General features: G+C 40.8%; 1 protein-coding gene across 1 annotated transcript in view; it reads left to right on the forward strand.

Annotated features, from left to right (window-relative positions):
- EPB41L4B (erythrocyte membrane protein band 4.1 like 4B) overlaps positions 1 to 25938 on the forward strand; it is a 770758-nt gene that overhangs the window by 555377 nt on the left and 189443 nt on the right. The window contains exon 18 of the mRNA XM_077491916.1: positions 11112 to 11240. Within this exon, the coding sequence (XP_077348042.1) occupies positions 11112 to 11240 (129 nt within the window). The remainder of the gene's footprint in view (positions 1 to 11111; positions 11241 to 25938) is intronic.

Raw genomic sequence — 25938 nt, forward strand, 5'->3', positions numbered from 1 at the left:
AAGGCTTAATAGCTGGTGAGTGTACTCACCACGGGGGGATTCACAGAAGGTGTGGTGAAGGAGCAAAATAGTTGTTTTGGACACCAACTATCACTTTCACGTGGGTTACTTATATTGGACTGATTTAGAGTTTTAATATATAATTGCCTATGGTGATGTAATTTCTTGCACAGCTGTTTGATTGATTCATGTTGTGGGGTTCACTATTTTTGAAGTATAGATATATGCAAATTTATATATCTTCATTCACATAAAGTGGGTGGAATTTAGAGTTTTGCACTCACAGTATTTGTATTCTTGATTGCATATACATATGTGATTATATACATTATATACATCACAGGTGGGAGTATTTATAATTCGAGGTAGATAGTGTGTGTTATTATTCACATATTTATAGCGCTACGTGGCATTATTTATTTTTTCATTTAAAAAGAAACAATTTTAATGCACCTATTTGAAGGAATTTTTTATTTAAGTAGCAGCTGAGGTTTAGGGTGGTAGTAATTAGAGTGCTGTGGTGATACACTATTTGGAGGGAACGTGACTTGTGTATCCATATATTTTCTTGACTCCTACTTTCAAACAGAAGGATACAACAGGAAGTGAGAGGAAATCTACCCCTTAGGAAGGGAAATTCTCTCCATAAGAATTCCTTGTTTCACTAAAACCCCAAATTCAATATCCAATTGTCATTGAGACAGAAAGTGAGGTGAAATCTTTTGAGCAGGTGTGCGCAGACAGCAAAACAAAGGTTACAGGGGTGATAACCCTTCCCTATGTTTTCCAAAAAGCTTAAAAATAGATTTTTTGGGCTGGAGCTACACTTTAAAAATGTTCCAGTTCAAAATTACAAACAGATTCTACTTAAGAACAAACCTACAGTTCCTGTATTGCTTGGGCCGCCTGTATGCTGCTGTTCGGAGTATATAGGGCCTGGGGCCCCACGCCTTTCCTTTTTTTAATTTGAGTGCGGGATTCCCCTTAATATCCATACAAGACCCAAAGAGGCTGGTGATGGGCGGGAGGGTACCCATGCTTATTTTTTCAATGATTTTCACGCATATGGCCAGGACCAGACAATACATTAAAGCCGCAAGCAGTTTTAAATTACTTGTATTCCTTTATAAATGTAATTTTGTGCAGGGACAGTTCTAAACACGGGAAACATGTGCCACTTTAGAGGCATACTATAGACACCTCCCAGGCACGATATTTAAAGGAATATTTCACTTTTATTGTTTCACTTTAAGCATTATTAAAATCACTACTCCCGAAAAAATTGCCATTTTTAAAGCTTTATTTGCATTAATACATGTACCCTGGGGCAGGAACCAGGTCCCCAAACCCTTTTTATGACAATAACTTGCATATTTGCCTTTAAAATTCACACTTTAGATTTTGAACGTTCGAGTCCTATAGACTTTAATAGTGTTCTAAAGTTCACACGAAGTTTAGGTCTGTTCACAGGTTCTGGTGCGACCGAACCGGAGGGTGTTCAGCTCATCCTTAATAGCGTACAACGCATACTCTATCAGAGCAAAAGCCACAAGGTCAAAGGTACTGCCTGCAGAGCTCAGAGAGAGGATTATAACAAGGTACAGATCTGGGGAAGACTACAACCTTGGGAACCTTCAGTGCATTTCTATTGCACTAAAGATTCCCAAGAGCACAGTGGCATTCATACAGGTAATTCTCAAATGGAACAAGTTTGGCACAACTGTGACTCTTCCAAGAGCTGGTTGCCCAGCCAAACTGAGCAATCAGGGGAATAAGTAAGAGAGGTGACCAAGAACCTTATGTCACTCTGACTGGGTTTCAGAGATCCTGTATGAAGATAGGACAAAGTTCCAGAAGGACAGCCATCACTGCAGCCCTCCACCAATCTGGACCTTATGGTAGAATGCAATGCAAAACACAAGAAAGCCCACTTGGAGTTTGCAAAATTTCAAAATTCACTGGTCTGATGAAACCAAGATGAAATGTTATGTCTGGAGGAAACCAGGTACCGCTCATCACCTGCAAATACCTTCCCAATAGTGAATCATGGTGGTGGCTGTATCATGTTGTGGGAGTGTTTTTCAGCAGCAGAGACTGGGAGACTACTCATGGTTGAGGGAAAGCTGAATGGAGCAAAGTACATAGATATGCTCAATGAAAACAGGGCAGCACAGTGGTGTACAGGGCAGCACAGTGGTGTAGTTGTTAGCACTCTCACCTAGCAGTAAGAAGGGTCACTGGTTCAAATCCCAACCACGACACTACCTGCCTGGAGTTTGCATGTTCTCCCTGTGCCTGCGTGGGTTTCCTCCCACAATCCAAAGACATGCAGCTAGGTTAATTGGCTTCTGTCCAAAATTGGCCCTAGTATATGAATGGGGACATTAAATTGTGTGGGCTCCTTGAGGGTAGGGACAATTGTAGACACTCACTCAGGTTGAACTGGATGGACTGGTGTCTTTATTCAACCTAACTAACTATGAAACTATGAAAACCTATCCCACAGCACTCAGGACATCAAACTGGGCTGAAGTTTCTCCTTCCAACATAACAATGATCCTAAGCTGTGGCCTAGGGATAGCTCTGTGAATGTCTTAGAGTTTCCCAGCCAGAGAGCTGACTTGAACCCTATTGAACATTTCTGGAGAGACCCAAAAATGGCTGTCCACCTACAGTCCCCATCCAACCTGACTGAGCATGAGAGGATTTGCAAAGAAGAATGGCAGAAAATCCCCCAATCCCAATCCAGGTGTGAAAAGCATTTTGCATCATACCCAAAAGGACTCAAAGTGGTAATTGCTGCCAAAGGTGCTTGAACAAAGTACTGACTAAAGGGTCTAATCACATCAAGCAAAAATCACATACGGGAAAGATAAAAACACTTAATTTCAAGAGAGCAAATTTTCCAAGGATGAGGGCTGCTCTCCAGGACTTAGACTGGGAGAGAATATTGGCACCAATGGGCACAGAACAGAAATGGGAATTCTTCAAAAAGCTTGTTTGTGATCTCACGGCAAAGTATATTCCCATGGGCAATAAGTTTAAAAGGTTAAAAATAAAGCCGATATGGCTTACGGCCAAAGTTAAAAAAGCTATAAACTATAAAAAAGAGCTTTCAAAAAATATAAAAATGAAGGAACACTAGTGTCATTTAAATGTTACAAGGAATATAACAGAATATGTGAAAAGGAAATCAAGGATGCAAAAATTCAAAATGAAAGACAGATTGCAAAAGACAGTAGGACAAACCCCAAAAAATTCTTCAAATATATTAATAGTAAAAAGGTTAAGTCTGAGCATGTAGGCCCTTTGCAAAATAATCTGGAGTGGGTGACTGGGGACAAAGAGAAGGCTAACTTATTAAATACTTTCTTCAGCTCTGTGTATACAAAGGAGCATGGGGGAGCTCATGTCCTCAATGGACAGGAAGGAATTTTTTCCCCTGCTTTAGCAAATTGGATCATGCTCTGCTGGGGTTTTTTGCCTTCCTCTGGATCAACTGTGGGTATAGAATTGGGTATATGGGCTGGTATATTTATTATATGTGTATGTGTGTGTATGTATGTATATGTATATGTATGTATGTGTATATATATATATATATATATATATATATGTGTATATATATGTGTATGTATGTGTATATATATGTATATATGTGTGTATATATATATATATATATATATATAATTGTGGCAGCACGCAGGTAAAGTCACCAAGCCCCGAGACGACGTGATATTTCACGAAACGCGTCAGGCGGTGTGACACGCTATTTATTGCCTCCGAATGGACCAGCTGGGGAAAGGGTACTGAAGTAGAGGATTTGCGTCCCGCCGGTGCTACCTACTGTGACATGCCCTATTGTGCTTGACCTTTGTAAGTGCATTTTCTATTTTTTACTATTTTTAATAAAACGTTTTTACACTATTTGGAGTGTCTTTTCCTCCTCTTTATGGTGGACCGGCTATTGCCAAATATCGGAGCCTGACTGCTTAAACAATCTAGCCTATGGGTGGAGCCTATGGACGCTTGATGAGTGTATACGGCCTGGTCTGACCTTTTAGAGCATACAACTTAAGAGCATCTGGTAAGGAGCTAATCCTCACTTCTGGTGGCGGTGCACTTTCACAGTTGCTGAGACTTTGAACAAGATCCTGAAAACTTAATGTTACATCTGACACATGGTGTTTCTATAGTCTTTATGGACTGATTTCAAATGATTGGACACTTTTATTCAATTTATTTTATTATGTTAATATATTGAGTTCCATTTTTTGCAACTTTGAATATAGTAATATGTCATGTGTTCTATTTACTTGAGCTAAGACTCTATTTGGCACCGTCTGTGTAGCTGAAATTATATGGCACATATATGTACCTATTGAATTGCGGCTATAGACGGTGCTACTTTTTGGTCATAGGCATTTGTTTTCACATTTTCTTAGTATTATTCACTGATAATTTTTTTATAATTTTTGATATTGCAACACTATTTTGTAATAGGATTTCCCTGTTGGGGAAACACACAACCTAAGCTCATACTTAGGACAGCGCGGTTCTTTTTGGGTTATTTGTTAAAGTCACCTGGTTGTATCCAGGATGGGAAATATGTGTGCCCTAGATTCAGGCTTTATGCAGACTTGTATAATTAGAGGGGAAGAGTTAATGAGCCCAGCTGAAGTAAGTGGGCTCATTAAGACCTCTACAAAAAACCCCAGCATGCTTAGGAAGATGCTCCATCCTGGAACCAGTTTTGTGTTTGTATAGACTGAGGAGTGTGACACCTGTTCTGTGCAGTGAGTTAACGCCTGTGTGGCAAACCTCTACAACAGAGACAGGGACTGGTGCAGCACAAGGCTGCACTCAGTTGTTAGATAGGGAATCTAAGTGTGTAATTAGAGGTCAAGCTGACCAGGATTTATTTTCATGTTTTATTTTTGTTTGGCTGTTATATGTTTCACTGCATGTAGCATAAATAAACCGCATCTTTTGTTTTTTTGCACCTACAACGCTGTCTGCTGTGCCTAATTTTGTGTTGTGAACCCATCCAGGGGGGTCACACACACCCGCTGCCGAGCTAACCCCCTCACAGTTGGTGGAGAATTTTGGCAGTTTTTTTTTATTTATTTTTTAAGGCCAGCATGGAGGAGATACTGAGACAGCTGGCTCTAGCAAATGCAAACCAGCAGCAAGCAAATGCAAATCAGCAGCAAACAAATGCAGGTTTACAAAAGAGCCTTGCAGCTCAACAACAGAGCCTTGCAGCCCAGCAGCAGACAAATGCAACTTTGCAGCAGAGTCTGGAAGCTCAGCAGAAAGCTCACCAGCAGAGTCTGGAAGCTCAGCAGAAAGCTCACCTGCAGAGTCTGGAAGCTCAGCAACAAGCCCAGCAGCAATCTGAAGCCCGCTTCATAGACCTGTTGCAGAAGCAAGAGCAGTGTTTTCAACAGCAAATAGAGACATTAATACAGCAACGTCCGCAGACCAATGAGGCAAGTGGTTACAATAATACCTCATCCTTTGGTGTGAGCCGTTTACTGACAAAAATGACTGGAGAGGATGATCCGGAGGTGTTTTTGACCACATTTGAAAGGACTGCTGAAAGGGAAAAGTGGCCTAAGGAGCAATGGGCTGGACTGGTGGCCCCTCTGTTAACTGGGGAATCGCAGAAAGCTTATTATGACCTAGAGCCTGACCAAGCAAAAGACTATGTGGTGCTAAAAACAGAAATATTGACACGGCTGGGTGTTACCCTGGCCGTCCGGGCTCAGCGTGTGTATAATTGGACTTTTCAGGTTGGAAAACCCCCCAGGTCTCAAATGTATGATCTCATTCACCTGAGCAGGAAGTGGCTGCAGCCAGAGACTTTGACCGCACCAAACATTGTGGAACGTGTTGTTATGGATCGTTTCCTGAGAGCTCTTCCTACTGCCATCCAAAAATGGGTAAGCCATGGAGACCCAGAAAATGCAGATAAACTTGTGGATCTGGTTGAGAGGTACTTGGCTACAGAGAGCCTGACCACCTCTTCCAGGGACTCATGGACTTTCCACCCTAAGACCAGATCATCCCCAGTGGCGGTTAAGATGACTCCAAGGGGTGAGGGTGGAGAGAGTGAGGGGGTGGGAGTTCTACCTAAGGTCTGGCGGGAGCAGCCTGGGAAGCCCAGGCTGCAAGAGGCAGCGAAAAAGATTATTTGCTACCGCTGCCGGCAAGAGGGACATATTGCAGCCAATTGCCCAGTTGTGGATGAGCCTATGCAATGTGACTTTATAAGGGAGAGACGTCAGTCGCTGTTTGGGACAGTTGCATGCACTGTCATTCGGGGACCTGAGAAACATTTATGTAAAATGCGTATTAATGGTAGAAATGTTGATGTGTTGCTGGATTCAGGTAGCCTGGTAACATTGATAAAAGCTGAATTAGTTACTACAAAGGTCTCTGGGAAGAACAAGGTGGCTGTTATTTGTGTGCATGGGGACACCCGAGAGTATCCTGTAACTTCAGTGTTTTTTGAGACCCCCAAAGGTAACCTCTCTCATCAGGTGGGGTTAGTGTCTCACTTACCACATGATGCTATTGTGGGAAGGGATTTTCCAAAATTCTGGGAACTCTGGGATTGTCCTGAGCCCCCCAATGGTGCCCCTATAGACCAGGAAGATGACCAGAATTCCTCTGGGAGTGGTGAGGACTCTCCTGAATTTCCCTTGTTGGTATTGGCGGGGGAAACTCGAGAAACTGGGGAGGAGCCAACATCCTCAGATGAAAACATGCCGTCTGTGGAGTTTTCGGATCTTGAGGTTCACAGGGAAAATTTTTCCACAGGACAGTTAAAAGACCCCACCCTAATAAAGGCACGGGAAAATGTGGTGAAAATAGATGGCGAGTTAGTGAACCCAGATAAGATTTGCACTTACCCGTACTTCACTATGGAAAGGGACCTGCTGTATCGAGTGGCTCAAAGGGCAGAAGAAACCATTGAGCAACTTGTGGTGCCCAAACCTTACAGGAAGTTGGTGTTAGAATTGGCCCATGGGCACATTCTGGGAGGTCATCTGGGGACTGAGAAAACCAGAGAGAGGGTATTGCAGAGATTCTATTGGCCTGGGGTCATGAAGGAAACAGAAAATTATTGTTCCTCCTGCCCTGTGTGTCAGAAGTCGGCACCTATGCCACATTTCCGTAACCCGCTGGTACCTCTTCCTATCATTGAGGTCCCCTTTGAGAGGATCGCAATGTATTTGGTAGGTCCGATAATGAAGTCTGCTAGGGGGCATCAGTACATTTTGGTTATATTGGACTATGCCACCCGTTATCCGGAAGCAATTCCTCTTCGAAATACCTCGGCCAAAACCATAGCCAAAGAGCTATCTCTTGTTTTTAGCCGCGTGGGTATTTGTAAGGAACTGCTTACGGACCAAGGTACACCCTTTATGTCCCGGGTTATGAAAGAACTATGCAAGTTGTACAAAGTAACACAAATGCGTACATCTGTGTATCACCCCCAAACAGATGGGTTGGTTGAAAGATTTAACAAAACCCTAAAACAAATGTTAAAGAAGGTGGTGGATAGAGATGGAAAGAATTGGGACTGTCTAATACCCTATCTGATGTTTGCCATTAGGGAGGTACCCCAATCCTCTACGGGTTTCTCACCCTTCGAGTTGCTCTATGGGAGACACCCAAGAGGGCTGCTGGATATCGCCAAGGAAACTTGGGAAAATGAGAGTTCTCCTCACAGGAGTGTGATTGAGCATGTCGCCCTGATGCAAGATAGGATTGCACAGGTAATGCCAATTGTAAAGGAACATTTAACCCAAGCGCAGTTAGCACAGCAGAGGGTGTACAACCGTGGGGCCAAGACCCGTACTTTTTCCCCGGGGGATAGGGTCTTGGTGCTAGTCCCTACGGTTGAAAGCAAATTTCTGGCCAAATGGCAAGGTCCATATGAAGTAATTGAAAAAATTAGTGAGGTGAACTACAGGGTTAGACAGCCAGGAAGGCGAAAGCCGGAGCAGATCTATCACGTCAATCTGCTGAAAGCCTGGAGGGATAGGGAATCCCTAGTCGCAGAGACTTTGTCACAAGCACAGCCTGATTGCTTAGTTCCTGAGGTTGGAATAGCAGACACCTTATCGAAACCCCAACAACAGGAGGTTAAAGAGTTTGTACTTCATAACAAAGAGATTTTCTCTGAGCTGCCGGGACAAACATCTGGCGTAGAGCATGACATTATCACCCCGCCAGGAGAAAGGGTAAAACTAAAACCTTATAGAATACCAGAGGCCCGACGGGAGGCAATACGTGGGGAGGTTCAAAGGATGCTGGAATTGGGTGTGATAGAGGAGTCCCAGAGTGACTGGTCCAGTCCCATCGTACTAGTGCCCAAACCTGATGGGAGCTGGCGGTTTTGTAACGATTTTCGACAATTGAATAAAGTTACAAAATTTGACACCTACCCCATGCCCTTTATAGATGAGTTGATTGACCGGCTGGGAACAGCCCGATATATGACAACTCTTGATCTCACCAAAGGGTATTGGCAAATTCCCCTGGCCGAGTCGGCCAAGGAGAAAACTGCGTTTGTAACCCCAGATGGGGCATTCCAATATAAGAGAATGCCGTTTGGGTTACAGAATGCACCGGCAACATTCCAGCGGAAAATGGACAAGATTCTGAGGCCCCATCAGAAATATGCTGCAGCTTACTTGGATGATGTGATTATCCATAGCACAGACTGGGTCTCACATTTGCCAAAAGTACAAGCAGTCCTAGACTCTATCCGGGAAGCTGGGTTTACGGCCAATCCAAAGAAGTGTACCATTGGACAGGAGGAGGCCAAATATCTTGGGTACACTATTGGGAGGGGGGTGATAAAACCCCAAGTCAATAAAGTCGAGGCCATACAGAGTTGGCCACGTCCCAACAGCAAGAAACAGGTACGAGCCTTTCTGGGAATCGCTGGCTATTATCGACGATTCATTCCCCATTTTGCTTCTCAGGCTGTGCCCCTCACCAACCTGACAAAAGGGAAAGAGTCTGTCATGGTTAAATGGTCCCCAGAGGCTGAAGAAGCATTTCAGTCCTTAAAAACAGCCTTATGTAGCCAGCCAGTGTTGTACTCACCAGACTTCTCTAAGGACTTCGTTGTACAAACTGATGCATCAGACGTTGGGTTAGGAGCAGTGTTATCCCAGGTCTGGAACGGGGAAGAGCACCCAGTCATTTACCTCAACAGGAAGTTGAAGTCCCATGAGGTAAATTACGCCACGATTGAGAAGGAATGTTTAGCAGTGAAGTGGGCTCTAGATTCCCTTCGGTTCCCTACTATCTGCTAGGTAGGCACTTTGACCTGGTGACTGATCACGCTCCTTTAAAGTGGATGGCTCAGAACAAGGAGACCAATAGAAGGGTAAATAGGTGGTTCCTGGCCCTACAAGAATTTAACTTTACAGTTAAGCATCGCCCTGGTGTTAAAATGGGGAATGTGGATGCTTTGTCTCGGATACATGCATGTCTGACTGCTTGTGTTACAACCCCAAGGTTGAAACAAGAGGGGGGGGGGTATGTGGCAGCACGCAGGTAAAGTCATCTGGTTGTATCCAGGATGGGAAATATGTGTGCCCTAGATTCAGGCTTTATGCAGACTTGTATAATTAGAGGGGAAGAGTTAATGAGCCCAGCTGAAGTAAGTGGGCTCATTAAGACCTCTACAAAAAACCCCAGCATGCTTAGGAAGATGCTCCATCCTGGAACCAGTTTTGTGTTTGTATAGACTGGGGAGTGTGACACCTGTTCTGTGCGGTGAGTTAACGCCTGTGTGGCAAACCTCTACAACAGAGACAGGGACTGGTGCAGCACAAGGCTGCACTCAGTTGTTAGATAGGGAATCTAAGTGTGTAATTAGAGGTCAAGCTGACCAGGATTTATTTTCATGTTTTATTTTTGTCTGGCTGTTATATGTTTCACTGCATGTAGCATAAATATCTTTTGTTTTTTTGCACCTACAACGCTGTCTGCTGTGCCTAATTTTGTGTTGTGAACCCATCCAGGGGGTCACACACACCCGCTGCCGAGCTAACCCCCTCACAATATATATATATATATGTGTGTGTGTATGTATGTGTGTGTATATATGTATGTATATATATATATATATATATGTGTATGTGTGTGTGTATATATATATATATATATATATATATATATATATATATATTTTTTTTTTTTATTTATTTATTTTTTTTTTTGGTTGAACTGGATGGACTTGTGTCTTTTTTCAACCTATGTAACTATGTAACTTAAATGCATGTGATTTTTAATTGTTTGTTTTTTAATTAACTCACAGACACTTCAAACATTTTTCAAAAAGTTTTCACTTTGTCATTATGGGGTACTAAGTGTGAATTTAAACAACTGTAGTATCAGGCTGCAAAATTACAAAATTAAAAAAAGTAAAGGAGGTCTGAATATTTTATGAATGCACTGTATATTATGATTAACAAAAATAAAGGGTTTGTCCAGTCATTTTAAAGGTCATATTTAAAAAGAAGTGAATCTTACATTCAACAAACATTTACTGCTGGTGAGTCTTCCTGATGCATATAGTTTGTATTGTCAGTGAATGAATCACCACTAGTGAGTGGTTGGTGAAAGTCAAATGTATTGCTTTGTAATTATGTCCGTGTTATAACATGTGAGGTTAATAGAATTTGTTTGTATATACTTGTGAAATGTCACTCACTAAAAGTTATTCTGAGATACCATAGTTTTTGCTGACCATTTTGGGGGGACCTAAATGTGGTCGTGCATTACAAGTTTACAGCAGGCAAAGACCATTCTTAGTTGTGCCTGTCTGTGCTACATATTAGCCCATGTGTATGCAGCACAACCAATCGGCCCCTAATACTGTCCTTCTCACACCTAGCTTGCTGCTATATGGGGGATTGCAAGAGGCTGCCTGGCGTTTAGGAGTAATAAATCTCCAACTAAATTAATTAAAGAGCAATGAGGAAAATACATTTTTATACTATTGTATAGGCTACACCTTTGTTTTTTCTACTCAGATGTTTAAGTAACATGTCCATTTTATATTTCTTAAAAAAATACAGAGTGAAGACCAGAAAGCATATGAAAAGCCGCTCCACTCTCCAATATCTCCTACTTCATCTTTACCTGAACACATAAAATGCAACATACTTATAACACAGATGGACACTGCTTACAGAGGGGGGCCTCAGGTGTGTAGAACTCTATTCTATCTTTTCGTAAATAAAACTAAACTTTAGAATTACATCCTCTGTTGCACAGTTGTACTGAGGTAGGGCATTGTGATGTGTGCGGGAAGCGATGTACAGCGCCAGACCTCCCATCAGTCATGATTTTTGTGCATTTAACTTATTACTGGGCCCAAAATGATGTAAGTAATAAAATGGAAAGGTTTCATTTAAAAAATGTTATCAACCAAATCAACAAAAATGTTTAAAACAATCTCTGATCTAGTCAGAAAAGCTTTCTAACTTTCTAATAGCTGAGGTATTTAGAGCTTGAAATTGCAAATGTAACCAATTAACAATTTTTAACCTCGTGTATGAGAGTGCCATGTCTTAAAGCTTAGTTTAGGTAGGCATATTTTTTCATAGTTACTTGGACCAATGTCCATATGCATGTGTCATACCTGGAAAAATCTCCATGTAAGCTGGAAATCAATGTTGTAGGCACCTCTACTACAGTGATTGCCACTAGCTTCTCTGCTTGGACAAGATGGAGAAGCAGGATGGTCATGAACTCCATCTCATCCATTGAAAGAACACTTTGCATTCATTAATAGCAACCTCCTGTGTTCACTAAGCAGCAGGGCAGAGTGGCTGCCTTACTGCTTAATGAACTAGGGAACCTTGCTTGGCACAGGAGGAGCTAGTGGTAATCACTGTATTAGCATTGCCTGCTACAATGATTTACTGCTTCTACATGGATCATCTAGATTTGACACATGCATATTTACATTGGTCCAAGATGTGAAAACATACATACCTAAACTGTAACTTCAAGATCTTGACTCTCAGGACACCAGGGGGATGCAGCCACACTTTAAGGAAGTATAATATGATAAGTCATTCATGTGAGCACCGTCGTGTGCCTCAATTACAGCAGCCTGTGATTGGTTCTTTAAAACATATAAAATGATTCTGGGGTATACAAGAGTTTTAATGATAGTCCATTGGCAACCTATCCAGCAAGCAAACTCTCCATGCCACAGGCTGCAGCGTGTTGTCTTACAAGCCTTAAATATCTATATCCAGTATTTGAAGGAACTGTTTTTTAAAGTAATGGAAATCTGAAATGGTGGAGAACAGTTTAAGCTTCATTTATTTGTTTCCTGCTTTAACATACTGTTTTCTGGGAAACAGTGTGTTAAAGCAGAGAACATAGCTTGACTTGGTGCGTACAGGCAAACTTTCTTATATCCTGGGTATTCTTTGGTGCAAAACACTATGTGTGGGTTTTTAGTCTTACAAATCTGACAAATGGGTTTACTGTTTATCTGTATCAGTTTCTATAGGGGTGTATTTTCATATAGGATACACTTCTGCAGACTGTAGGTTGCCAGCAAGAGAGCATCTTAAGACTAATCCAGCTGGCAAGAGAGTGAGTGGAGACAGGCATTGTTTTCAGTTGTACAGTTCAGAACAAGGCATTCCTTATACCTTTTGTTCTGTAAAAAAATCCTGCACCATGCAGTTTGAGTACAGTAGCACAGTGGTGTAGTGGTTAGCACTTTCATCTAGCAGCAATAGGGTTGCTGGTTCAAATCCCGACCATGACACTATCTGCCTGGAGTTTGCATGTTCTCCCTGTGCCTGCGTGGGTTTCCTCCCACACTCCAAAGACATGCTGGTAGGTTAATTAGACCCTGTCCAAAAAAATTGGCCATAATATGTGTATGTCAATGTTGTAAGTGTGTCGGGACTCTACAGGTTAAAGGACCGCATAAATAGCTGCAGATGGACACCGCTGGCAAGAAAAGCTCCCTGAGGCGATTCAGTTCGTATAGGTAGCGCTATACAAGTCATTCATTCATTCATTCATTCAGTACACTTACCTGCAACACATCCTTCCCCAGATATAAACATATACCTGTGTACAGGGCCACTGATAGGGCAGTACAACCAGCCCTGTTGTACTGGGCCCATCCAGCGGGGGGAGGGGGGGACAAGCATCTTTTAACTTCTAGCTAAAAAAAGAAAATAGCTAGATAAAGTTATTTATTAACCCACACCCACTTGATTACTAATGTATATAAGGAATATATAGTAATTTCCTGGGCCCCATCGGGTTAACACACACACACACACACATACACACACACACACGCTGCTCTCAGTATACCTGCACAAACTAAAGTTCTGCCTTCTCACAGTATGCCTTCTCCGGCAGATGGATATTATTGTAATACGGCTCCCTTCACTCAGTAAGTGCTGCAGCCTGAGGGAGAGCCTTATCACTGAGGTGGCTGAGACAGACAGACCAGCAGGAGTAATCTGGACAGCGACAGTGGTACCCAGGCAAGCAGTCCCCTGCACATACACACTGACAGGTCACACAGGCTATTGTAGAATGTGCAGCTTCCAGACTCTCATTGTGTGCTCATGGTCATTATCATTATCATGATCAGAGCACATCGAAAGTCCGTCGGAACTCTGTCGGACCTTTTCTGCCGCAAAGTCCGGTCGCATGTACGCGCATTAGAAATCTTTTTAACAAAAGTGAAAATCCTATTGCAGGACATGTCTACATTTTCTCATGTAGCTTAGTGCAGATTCCTAGTGAAAGCCATACTGCAAGGGAATGACATTAGACAGCTAAAGGAAACAATAATGGCTTCAGTTTGAAATGTAAAGGTAATCTTTACTAATACTGCCAAACATTTGTTCATTCATAAATGGACTAGGCATTGTGAAATGTAGTCTGTTTTGTGTAATTGTTCCTTTCAGGATGGAAGCAAAGGAGAATGATGATAGAGAAAAGAAAAACACTCATGGATCAAGGTAGAGGAAAAATGATCACGGAGGAGAATGATTATAGAGGGAAGGGAATTACACCTGGATCAAGGCAGAGGATATTGATCGCAGAGGAATGGAGAGTGAGCTTGGAAGGAAGCTGAGTTCATGGATCATAGAACATGGAAAACCACACAATGATTAAAGTAGAGGAAAAATTTGTAGAGAAAAGAAGGATCACAGAGGGAAGGAGAGTGACCATGGGTGGTAGTGAAGGAAAATGATAATAGAGGGAAGGAAAGTAGGCATGAATCAAAGTAGGGGAAAATGAACAAAGATGGTGGGTGAGTGAGCATAGGTGGAAGTGAAGGAGAATAATTACAGAGGAAAGTACAAGTGGAGGACAATGAACAGAGAGGCATAGAAGAGTAATTATGAGTAGAAGTAGAATGGTTATAGAGGGAATATAAAAGTAAAGTAAAGCACAAATGGGCCAAAGTAGTTGATAATGATCACAAAGTGAAGAAAAGCATACATTGACTAAGGAAAATGATCAAAGAGAGAAGGGAAGTGGGAACAGAATGAAGTAGAGGAGAATCATCTGGAAGGAAAGCTGTGGAAGGTAAACATGAATGCAGATAGAAGTGAACACTAGGGTAGACATGTGCAAAAGAAAAACATTAGTTTAGTTTTGTTTCGTTTTAATTCGTCAATTAATTTATTTAATTTAGTTATATTTGTTAAATTTGTTTTCGTTTTTTGTTTTGTTTTATACTGAATTCGAAAAAAATCGGTCGCATTCAAAAATATTTCTACCAAATTCGAAATGATTTCAAAACAATTCGAAATTATTTCAACCGGATTCGAAAACATTTTGCGACCTGATTTTAGGGCCATGGATCTCGGGGTCACTTGGTGTTAGAAACCCCAAGAGATGGAGATTATGTAGTGCTAGTACTATTGTGTTTGCATACCTAATTTGGTGTTCCTAGCTATAAGTGACCCCGAGATATATGGCCCCAAAGACGGATCGTAAAATATCATTCTCTGCTGCAGAAAAGTGCTTAACATTTTGTGACCCGACTTTGGGGCCACGTATCTCAGGGCCACTTGTAGCTATAAACCCCAAATTTGGAGATGTTGTAGTGCTAGTTCAATTGTGTTTGCATACCAAATTTGGTGTTTCTAACTATAAGTGACCCCGAGATATGTGGCCCCAAATTCGGGTCACAAAATGTAATTCTCTGCTGCAGAAAAGTGCTTGACATTTTGTGACCCAAATTTGGGGCCACGTATCTCAGGGTCACTTTGTGCTAGAAACCCCAAATTGCAGAATGCAGAAAAGTACTTGGCATATTGCCCATATCTGGGGTCACTTGGTGGTAGGTGACGTGGCAAGTGGACAATCCACAACTTGATCACGTGGTACTCACGGCCGGTCACATGGCACTCATGTCAGGTCACGTGGCACTCGTGGCCGGCCACGTGACACTCGTGGCAGGTGTTGTGGCAAGTGGACAATACACAACTTGTGGCAGGTGACGTGGCAAGTGGACAATACACAACTTGTGGCAGGTGACGTGGCAAGTGGACAAATACAATACACAACTTGTGGCAAGTGGACAATGACATACGGCATATGCACTTGCCTTGCGATATATATCCGTGACTTCTTCAATCAGGCATGCTGACAACTTCATTGATACCATAAATATAAATGAAATAAGATGTGTGTGGTTTTTTTGCACTGGTACGCTGCAAGTATGAAAAGTTATCGTGAGAGTTATATATAAGTAAGTATAAGTAACTAACCATCTTCCAAAATTTATAATTCAAATAGAAAAGATTAGAACAGAATAGAAAAAAATATATAATTTAATAGAATAAAATAGAAAGAATATACAACCATCTTCTGAAATTCGAATTTGAATAGAATAAATTTGAATTTCGAATAGTATGAATTCAAATTTTTAAATTAATAAATTTTACATTTGGATAGAAAAGATTATAATAAAATAGAAAATAGACTAGAAAAACGATAGCACAGAACAGAATAGAATATATTATATTTTATTCTGTTCTATTGTTTTTCTAGTCTATTCTTTTATATTCTATTAAAATCTTTTCTATTAAAATCGAAATCATTATATACTAAATTCGAATTTCGGAAGATGGTTTTATATATATATATATATATATATATATATATATATATATATATTTCTTTCTGACATTCGAATTTCGTATAGAATGAATTCGAATTTGAATAGAAATAGAGAATAGACTAGAAAAACAATAGAACAGAATAGAATATATTATATTTTATTCTAAAATGAAATAGATGCTAATAGTCTGCAGGAGATCTTATGGAAACAAATAGTAATCTGCAAAAGAAATTAAAAATGAAATAGATAGCATTTACATTATATTCTGTACTATTGTTTTTCTAGTCTATTCTCTATTTCCATTCTAATCTTTTCTATTCAAATTCGAATTAATTCTATATGAAATTCAAATGTCGAAAAAAAAAAAAAAAAAAAAAATATATATATATATATATATATATATATATATATATATATATATATATCCATCTTCCGAAATTCACATTTAGTATATAATGATTTTGACTTTAATAGAAAAGATTTTAATAAAATATAAAAGAATAGACTAGAAAAACAATAGAACAGAATAGAATAAAATATAATATATTCTATTCTGTTCTATTGTTTTTCTAGTCTATTCTCTATTTCTATTCTAATTATTTCTATTCAAAATCAACTTCATTCTATATGAAATTTGAATGTCGGAAAGAAATATATATATATATTATAAAACCACCATCTTCCGAAATTCGAATTTAGTATATAATGATTTTGATCTTAATAGAAAAGATTTTAATAGAATATAAAAGAATAGACTAGAAAAACAATAGAACAGAATAGAATAAAATATAATATATTCTATTCTGTTCTATTGTTTTTCTAGTCTATTCTCTATTTCTATTCTAATCTTTTCTATTCAAAATCAACTTCATTCTATATGAAATTCGAATGTCGGAAAGAAATATATATATATATATTATAAAACCACCATCTTCCGAAATTCGAATTTAGTATATAATGATTTTGATCTTAATAGAAAAGATTTTAATAGAATATAAAAGAATAGACTAGAAAAACAATAGAACAGAACAGAATAAAATATAATATATTCTATTCTGTTCTGTTCTATTGTTTTTCTAGTCTATTTTCTATTTTATTATAATCTTTTCTATCCAAATTTTAAGTTAATTAATTAAAAAATTTGAATTCATACTATTAGAAATTCAAATTTATTCTATTTGAAATTCAAATTTCATAAGATGGTTGGATATTCTTTTTATTTTATTCTATTAAATTATATTTTTTTCTAATCTTTTCTATTTGAATTATACTTAATATGATTGTTGCCGTATCATGGACAGTACTCAATTTTCTCTATTTGAATTAGAAATTTTGGAAGATGGTTAGTTACTTATATACATCTGTCACATCAACTTCTCATACTTGCAGCGTACCAGTGTAAAAAACACACACATCTTATTTAATTTATATTTATCACATCAATGAAGTTGTCAGCATGCCTGATTGAAGAAGTCACGGATGTCGATCACAAGGCAAGTTCATATGCTGTATGTTATTGTCCACTTGCCACATCACCTGCCACAAGTTGTGTATTGTCCACTTGCCATGACACCTGCCACGAGTGCCACATGACCTGCCATGACTGCCACATGACCAAGTTGTGGATTGTCCACTTGCCACGTCACCTGCCACAAGTTGTAGGGTTCCTAGCACCAAGTGACCCCGAGATATGGACAATATGTCGAGCACTTTTCTGCAGCAGAGAATGACATTTTGCGACGCGAATTTGGGGCCACATATCTCGGGGTCACTTATAGCTAGAAACACCAAATTTGGTATACAAACAAAATTGAACTAGTGCTACAAGTGGCCCCGAGATACTTGGCCCGAAATTCGGGTCGAAAAATTTCATTTTTCTAATTTGATTCGAATTTCGTCCAAATTCGGTTGAATTCGTTAGCATTGTAATTTGGTAATTCGGATGCATCCGAATGTCCGAATAATGAAAATTCGACCGAATTTCGATTCGGAACGAAACGAAATGCACGTGTCTAGTGTAGGATAGTAGAGGAGGAGAGAGAGGAGAGTAAGACAAAGATGGCAAAGATTGGCTCCATATCAGGAACAATTCATCCATGACCTCAATAAGGAGACTCCCCACACTCCCCAAACTCCAAGCATTGCTCAGGCACTTTTCTTGTAGGAGCTGATGGCCACAAATGTCCCAAAAAGCACATATCAGATGGCACAATAAATTTTGATCCCTTTTTTATTCTGGGCTCACTAACATTCCCCAACAGGACAGAACCTAGTCTTGAAAAAATCTTGTACGCAGTTAATAGTGGAAAACCTCCATACTGTTTCTCATTACACAGTTGGAAGCCTTTGGAAAGTTGACTGCACAACAACTCAGAAGTCAAGGATGGGAGTACTTAGACCATAGGTTTAGGAGGAAAAACATGCACCATTTGGGTATCCCCAACAATCCTGAGGATTTTTATTGAAGATTAGCCTTCGGACACATTTGGGAGAGACTGCTTTAACAAATTGTTTGCTATTGTGTGGGGCTCCTAGGAAGGGAAATCCCCCTACTAAAATTTTTGATAAAGCTACTGAATTATAGAGACAAGTGAAAGTCTCCTGGAAAAAATGGAGACCACCCTGATCTGCTAATCAGTGGCTCTGAGATATCCCAGTCTCCAGATAAAAGTAGAAAGTACAAATCTTTGATGCAACGTGGCTCTACATCCCTCTAAGCTATGTTGTATCCAGCAAAGTTAAGAGATACAGCAGCTGTACTGTGGCTGGATCGCATCAAGCACTCATTTGGCATGGCTGATATGCTCCTTACACAGGCAACTAGGTGTTATGAAACTTTATCTCTTTACAAGAACACCAGGAAAAGTTTTTTAATATATTTACAAATATTGTCATGGTGGTTTAGGTCATCTGTGTAGCGGGGGTCTGCTCTGCCATTCACAGCTCCCGCTCCTCCATTTATCCGGGCAGAGACTGACAAAGGGATTGACACACCAGTCAGCCCCAGCGCAGGAATTCTCCCCCTCTCCCCTTTGTTTCCTCTGTGGGCAGAGCGGTGCTCACACAAAGGTATCCGCTCACTCTGCTCTTTCCCCTGCCACCCTATTGGCAGAGACTGAGAGCCAATCATCAGGGAGCAGCAGCAGAGAATTGCGGGATATGAAGTCCCAGCACAAAGCAGCCTGACTGACTTTTAAGGTGTCAGGTCTGCAAATCCCAGGCTGCACGGCAGAGAGTCAAGAGAATTATGGAGAGAGACTATATAAGTACAGGGCGAACTAGGCCCAAGCTCTTTTTTGCTTCCTGGATCCCTTCAAATGGACGCCATCTCATCACTGTGAGAGGGGGATTGTGGCTTACTACGCATGTATACCACATTCCAACCCGGATGAGAGGGGCCTAGCTCTGCTTGCTGTTCATCTGACATCCATTCAGCACCCCTCTGGTCGCCTGCCAACCTGTGTTCTGAGCTTCATAATGGGAAATCGATACGGCGGATCCACTGCACAAATGTCGCTACATGAGCTACTGTCTGTAAGGCATCGAATCTGCCTGGTCGATGGGGAGAGGGCAGTCTCCCACCAAATACTACCTTCTCACTGTTTCAATGGGACACTTTGCACAGTCATCTCTAACTTAGGAATACTTTACTGAACCTACTTTGAACACTAGCTTTCCTCATTTCAAGAAACCTATGGCTTACTACTATACCTTATTGGATAAAAATTTATGTTCTCCTATATGCCTGTGAAGACCATAAGATCTGTAATGGGGACGTTACTGTCATTGCTGCTATAAGGGCCCTTATACCATTACTTTACATTAAGTCAGACCTTCCATTAGAGTTAACGGTTTATAGTTTGACCTGGGGTTCCCCTTTAGTATTGGTAATATCCAGAAGTACTCAATAGCTTCAAAGAAGGTATTCACTGGTTATCTGTCACTGACTGTATTGATACTGTCTATTTCCATATCTTATAAATTTGTTTGAGCGCTATAAAAATCACTTCAACCAAATCCTGGTTGTTTGTCCGGGATTTGGCTGACCAATACCATTTTGCATTTCTTGCTGCCTAAGTAAACTGAAGAAAACATTAAAACTTGAACTGTATCAGTGTGTCATTGCTGTGAGGCAGAGTAACATACTGAACAAACTTAGGCAGCTTCTTCGGGGGGTATCACTACACCTATATTACCCTTCCCACCAAGTAGTCCTGCAAGGATATGGTTGTTTAACTAAATGTTTGTTTCTCTTATGCCTCATACACACGATCAAACAATCTGCCCATGTGTAGGCTCCGGCGGACTTTTTTTACCCAAAAGTACGGCGGACTAAGAAAGTATTTTTGCAGTCCAATCTGTCCGACGGACTCGCATTTAGGGCGGACAGTATGGCCGTGTGTCTGCCAGTCTGCCGTACTTTTGAAATGAATGAACTTTTCCCGCCACAGTCCCAGATGGAAGAAGACCCCCGGAGCTGTGCAATAAACTATTTTAACCCTCGTGTGTTGTGTTTTTTTTTTACTTTTTTTCACAGGTGAATGGGTAGGGGTACGTTGTACCCCATACTCATTCACATAGGGTGGGGGGGGCCGGGATCCGGGGGCCCTCTTATTAAAGGGGGTTCACGGATTCCGATAAGCCCCCCGCCCGCAGACCCCGACAACCAACGGCCAGGGTTTTCGGGAAGGGGACAAGGTGCTTTGGGGTGGGGGGGGCCGCGCGGCCCCCCCTTCCCCAAGGCACCCTGCATGTTGAGGGCACGCGGCCTGGTACGACTCAGGAGGGGGGCGCTCGCTCGTCCCCACCCCCATTCCTGGCCGGCCGGGTAGCGTGCTCAGATAAGGGTCTGATATGGACCTAGGGGGGGACCCCACGCCGATTTTTCGGCGTAGGGATTCCCCTTTAAGTCCATACCAGGTAACGGGGCCAGTGACGCCTCCTTCGCTGGTCCCGGCTACCTGGAGACACGTTCAAAATGAGCGGACATTCCTCCGCGTGTGTGGGCGAGTCCGTTCATTTCAAAAGTACGGCGGATAGTCCGGCGGACTTAGTACGACGTATTAGTCCACCGCAAAAGTACCGTGTGTGGGCAGGTAGCTCGTTCGGAAAGTCCGGCGGAAAGTTGCCATACTAAGTCCACCGGATAGTCTGCTACGTGTGTAGGCGGCATTACAGTTTACAGAGAAGTGGTTGTAAACCCTCACATATACCCAGTGAAGTGAACAGCCTCAGATGATACACATAGATGAAACAAATCCTCCTTTATAGGTTTTACTTGTTTATCAGCTGTCTTCTGCTCTTTACACCCAAGTGTAAGTGTAGATCATGTTTAAAATCTTTCTTCATCTGTCAGCAAAAGAGAGAAGAGGGCAGAGAGACTGCAGTTACAGTGTGTTAAAGCTGATTGGAGGAAAGGAACACACCCCCCTCCACACAGCAGAATAAGGGTGTTGTGAATAGACAACCTGCCTGCTGAGCTCTTCCTCCCTCTCCTTCATGCTGATAACAGTGGAACGAAGCACCCAAAAGAAACCACACTCTGCTTTAGAGAGTGATAAGTAAACACTGCAGATATACAGTAACTCACAAAAGTGAGTACACCCCTCACATTTTTGTAAATATTTTATTATATCTTTTCATGTGACAACACTAAAGAAATGACACTTTGCTACAATGTGAAGTAGTGAGTGCACAGCTACAACAGTGTAAATTTGCTGTCCCCCTCAAAATAACTCAACACACATCTATTAATGTCTAAACCTCTGGCAACAAAAGTGAGTACACCCCTAAGTGAAAATGTCCAAATTGGACCCAATTGGCCATTTTCCCTCCCCAGTGTCATGTGACTTAGGCCGCGTACACACGCGGGGACTGTTCGCCCAACTTTGTCCGTCAAACAGTTTCGGCAAACAGTCCGCTCAAAATTAGCATGGACGGACATAGCCACACACGACGAACGAACAGTTTGCTGAAACCGTGCGCGATGACGTGAACGGCACGTACGACGGGACGAAAAATACGACGTCCTATACGCTGCATTATAACTTTCGGCGTGTAAATCCTTTCTGAGCATGCGCGGAACTTAGTTTGACGAACAAGCCTACACACGAGGGGACTGTTCGCTGAAACAAAGTTTCAGCGGACAGTTTTTCGGAATTTCCGAAAAACCTTGTTCAGCGGACTGTTCGCTGAAACTGTCCGCTGAAAGCCCACACACGAGCGGACTGTTTGCCGAAACACTGTTCAGCGGACAAAGTTGGGCGAACAGTCCCCGCGTGTGTACGCGGCCTTAGTGTTACAAGGTCTCAGGCGTGAATGGGGAGCAGGTGTGTTAAATTTGGTGTTATCTCTCTCACTCTCTTATACTGGTCACTGGAAGTTCAACATGGCATCTCATGGCAAATGACTCTTTGAGGATCTGAAAAAAAAGAAATGTTTCTCTACATAAAGATGGCCTAGGCTATAAGAAGATTTCCAAAACCCTGAAACTGAGCTGCAGCACAGTGGCCAAGATCATACAGGGGTTTAACAGGACAGGTTCCACTCAGAACAGGCTTCGCCATGGTCGACCAAAGAAGTTGATTTCACGTGCTCAGTGTCATATACAGAGTTTGTCTTTAGGAAATAAACATATCAGTGCTGCCAGCTTTGCTGCAGAGGTTGAAGGGGTGGGGGATCAGGCTGTTAGTGCTCAGGCCGTACGCCTTACACTGCATCAAATTGGTCTGCATGGCTGTCGTCCTTCAAGGAAGCCAAAAGTTTGCTGAAGACAAGCAAACTAAGGACATGGATTACTGGAACCATGTCCTGTGGTCTGATGAGACCAAGATAAACTTATTTGGTTCAAATGGTGTCAAGCATGTGTGGTGGCAACCAGGTGGGGGAGTACAAAGAAAAGTGTTTCTTGCCTACAGTCAAGCATGGTGGTGGGAGTGTCATGGTCTGGGGATGTGTGTGTGCTGCCAGCACTGGGGAGCTACAGTTCATTGAGGGTTCCTTGAATGCCAGCATGTACCGTGTGACATAAGTATATAAATAATTTCACGCAAAAGTGAAATAAATAAAATGAACATCAAACAGTGATGTGTATAGGGAAAATATATAGCAACTAGATAAAAAGCACAGAGGGGCCAATGTGCAAAGATAGATGAGGGATATGTCAATCTTTTGTTAGAGTAAACGTGGGTGATGTCAATCAAAGTTGACCAAAGTGTCTCTGTGCCTAATGTGTAGGTATATAAAACAAATAAAAAATCCAGATAAAAGTGTCTAAAAAATGAATATTAATTAAATAAATACCTAATTAAATAGATAAATAAAAGTGAAAAAATTGATGTGTACTAAGTGAGCCTATCTCAGGAGTAGAATAAATATGAATAAATACAACAATGTACCAAATGACAGTAAATGTTCAAAAAATAATTAAAATAAATTGATGGTAAAGTTCATAAATTGTCCATAGATGAAGGTCAAATAGGCATGTTCCTGGATTAAAGTCTCTCTGGATTCTCAATTTGTTATTCTGTAGTAATTTGCATAACATTAATTAAGTAGACACTTCTGTGGGGTGCTGTATAGTGGACATGAAATGTAGATTGATTTCTAGGTAGTGCTCCTCTCTCTGTTCCTCCACATGGATAATCTGGGTTACTCCGATATGAGCCAGGGAAGTTAGAGAAAAAAGAAGCCTCCACTAGTGTAGTATATTTGAATCAAACTGCGGTAGTTTATTAAACAGCTATAAATTTGTCTCTTCATTGTAACAATTAAAATAAGGCAGCGTTAATAATAGTAACAGGTTTTCGTTCTCAGCGCCTTCTCCCTTGTCCTTTCTGACGCACATCCATCTCAGCCAAACCATACGTGTTATGGCAGAGTGCCTTCGTGTGAAGAACCTGATTAGTTGTGCGGGTGGAGTTTATATTGCGTAAAAACGGAAGTTGGTCCGCGGCCATCTTTGTTGTGGTAAGTCCATTGTTTACATCGTGGCCATTTTGTAAGTGCTCAGAAATAGTTTATATAGCAGCCATAATAGTGTAGTCCAAACTACGTGGGTCTGTTCGTATATAAAGAGTGGATGTTGCTGTATTTAGCTCACAATTTGAATTGAAATGTTTGAAGTATAATTACTTTTGGCATGACCAATGCTATCATAAACAGGCAATAGGAATTGCCATGGGTGCTAAAATTGCACCAGGAGTGGCCAATGCCTTTATGGGTTTATCATATCCCTCCAGAACTAACCTTATATAAAAGGTATATTGACAACATTATTATAGTCTGGAATGGGGACAGGGACACTCTTGAAGCATTCCTTAATAAACTAAATGAAAATGACAAAAACATCAGCTTGATATGGAAAATTGATGAAAAAACAGTAGACTTTTGGATTTGAAGATCAGCCTTGAAGGAGACAAAGTAGTGATGAATGAAAACATTCTTTAAAAACGTTGACCCCAACAGCTATCTATCAATTGACAGCTGCCATCACAAACCATGGCTTTACAAAATCCCAAAAATGACAGCTTATAAGAATTAAGAGAAACTGCACCAAGGAAGAAGACTACAGGATTCAGGCCAAATGAATAGGAGAAAGATTTAAGATAAAGGGGTATGAAGATTCTTTGATAAACAAACAGATCCAGCATGTTAATGAAATGGATAGGACTATCATGTTACAGAACAACCCTAAGAAGATCTACCAGCAGGAGGCACCATGCCTCTTGTTGGACTACAATACTCAACATAAGTATGTGGCCAAGTTGATTCAGAGACATTGGCACATACTGAAGAGAGACAAGGATCTACAAAAGATCCTACCAGAGAAACCTAATATAATTTACAAAAGAGCACCCACCATTAGAGACCTGATAGTTAAGTCCTTGGTTGAAATTTCAAGGAAAACTTACAGAATTTACAACTACCAACACAGGACAAACTTTTAATATTAGAGACTTTATAGGATGTCACACAGAGGGAGTGATTTATGTTCTACAATGTAGACTGGACTACAATGTATGTAGGCTGGACTAAAATAGCTCTCAAAGTGAAAATACAGGAGCATGTTCAGAATATTAAAACAGGTTTTCCAAAGCATAATGTATCAAGACACTTGCCCAGGTACATAATAAAGATCCCTCACAACTTAGGTTTTGGGGCATATAAAAGGACAACAGGGCATGGAGAGGCAGCCATATGGTCAGAACCATCAGCCAAAAAGAGTCCAAATAGATCCATACCATGCGGACCCTCACTCCCGGAGGTATGAATGTGGAATTCAAACTCAATTGTTTTTTGAGTAATTTTTAGCCATCTCCATATTTTCACTATGATACATATAATACCTAATGTTACTGGGTCCACACTATCTAATTTACGACACTCAATATCTTTATTACATATTAATACTCTTTGACTGACCATTCTCATCAACCTATCAGTATACCATTTTTATTTTTTATTTTTTATTTTATGTGTAGTATATAGACCTCTCTTTTACTTAGGCAAGGGTATACCGTTGTATACTTTACTGCTGATATATCATTATGTATTCATTGGTATATTGTTTTTATCATTTCATATTTTCCTCTATTCCTATATAGGACTCACTGTCCATATATCATTGTTACTTGATTTTTATTTTATCTATTGATGGAACAAGTTTAATGGAGTAAGTTCTTGAGGGCACTCACTCATTTTTTGTTTTTGTACGACCGTCTTAGCCTATCCTGAACTTGGATCTGAGACATATAACAATTATATTTTCTTTT

This window comes from Lithobates pipiens, unplaced genomic scaffold (assembly GCF_037356315.1).
Source record: "Lithobates pipiens isolate NorthernLeopardFrog02 unplaced genomic scaffold, aLitPip1_a1.2 Scaffold_19, whole genome shotgun sequence".
In the NCBI taxonomy this organism is placed as follows: Eukaryota; Metazoa; Chordata; class Amphibia; order Anura; family Ranidae; genus Lithobates; species Lithobates pipiens.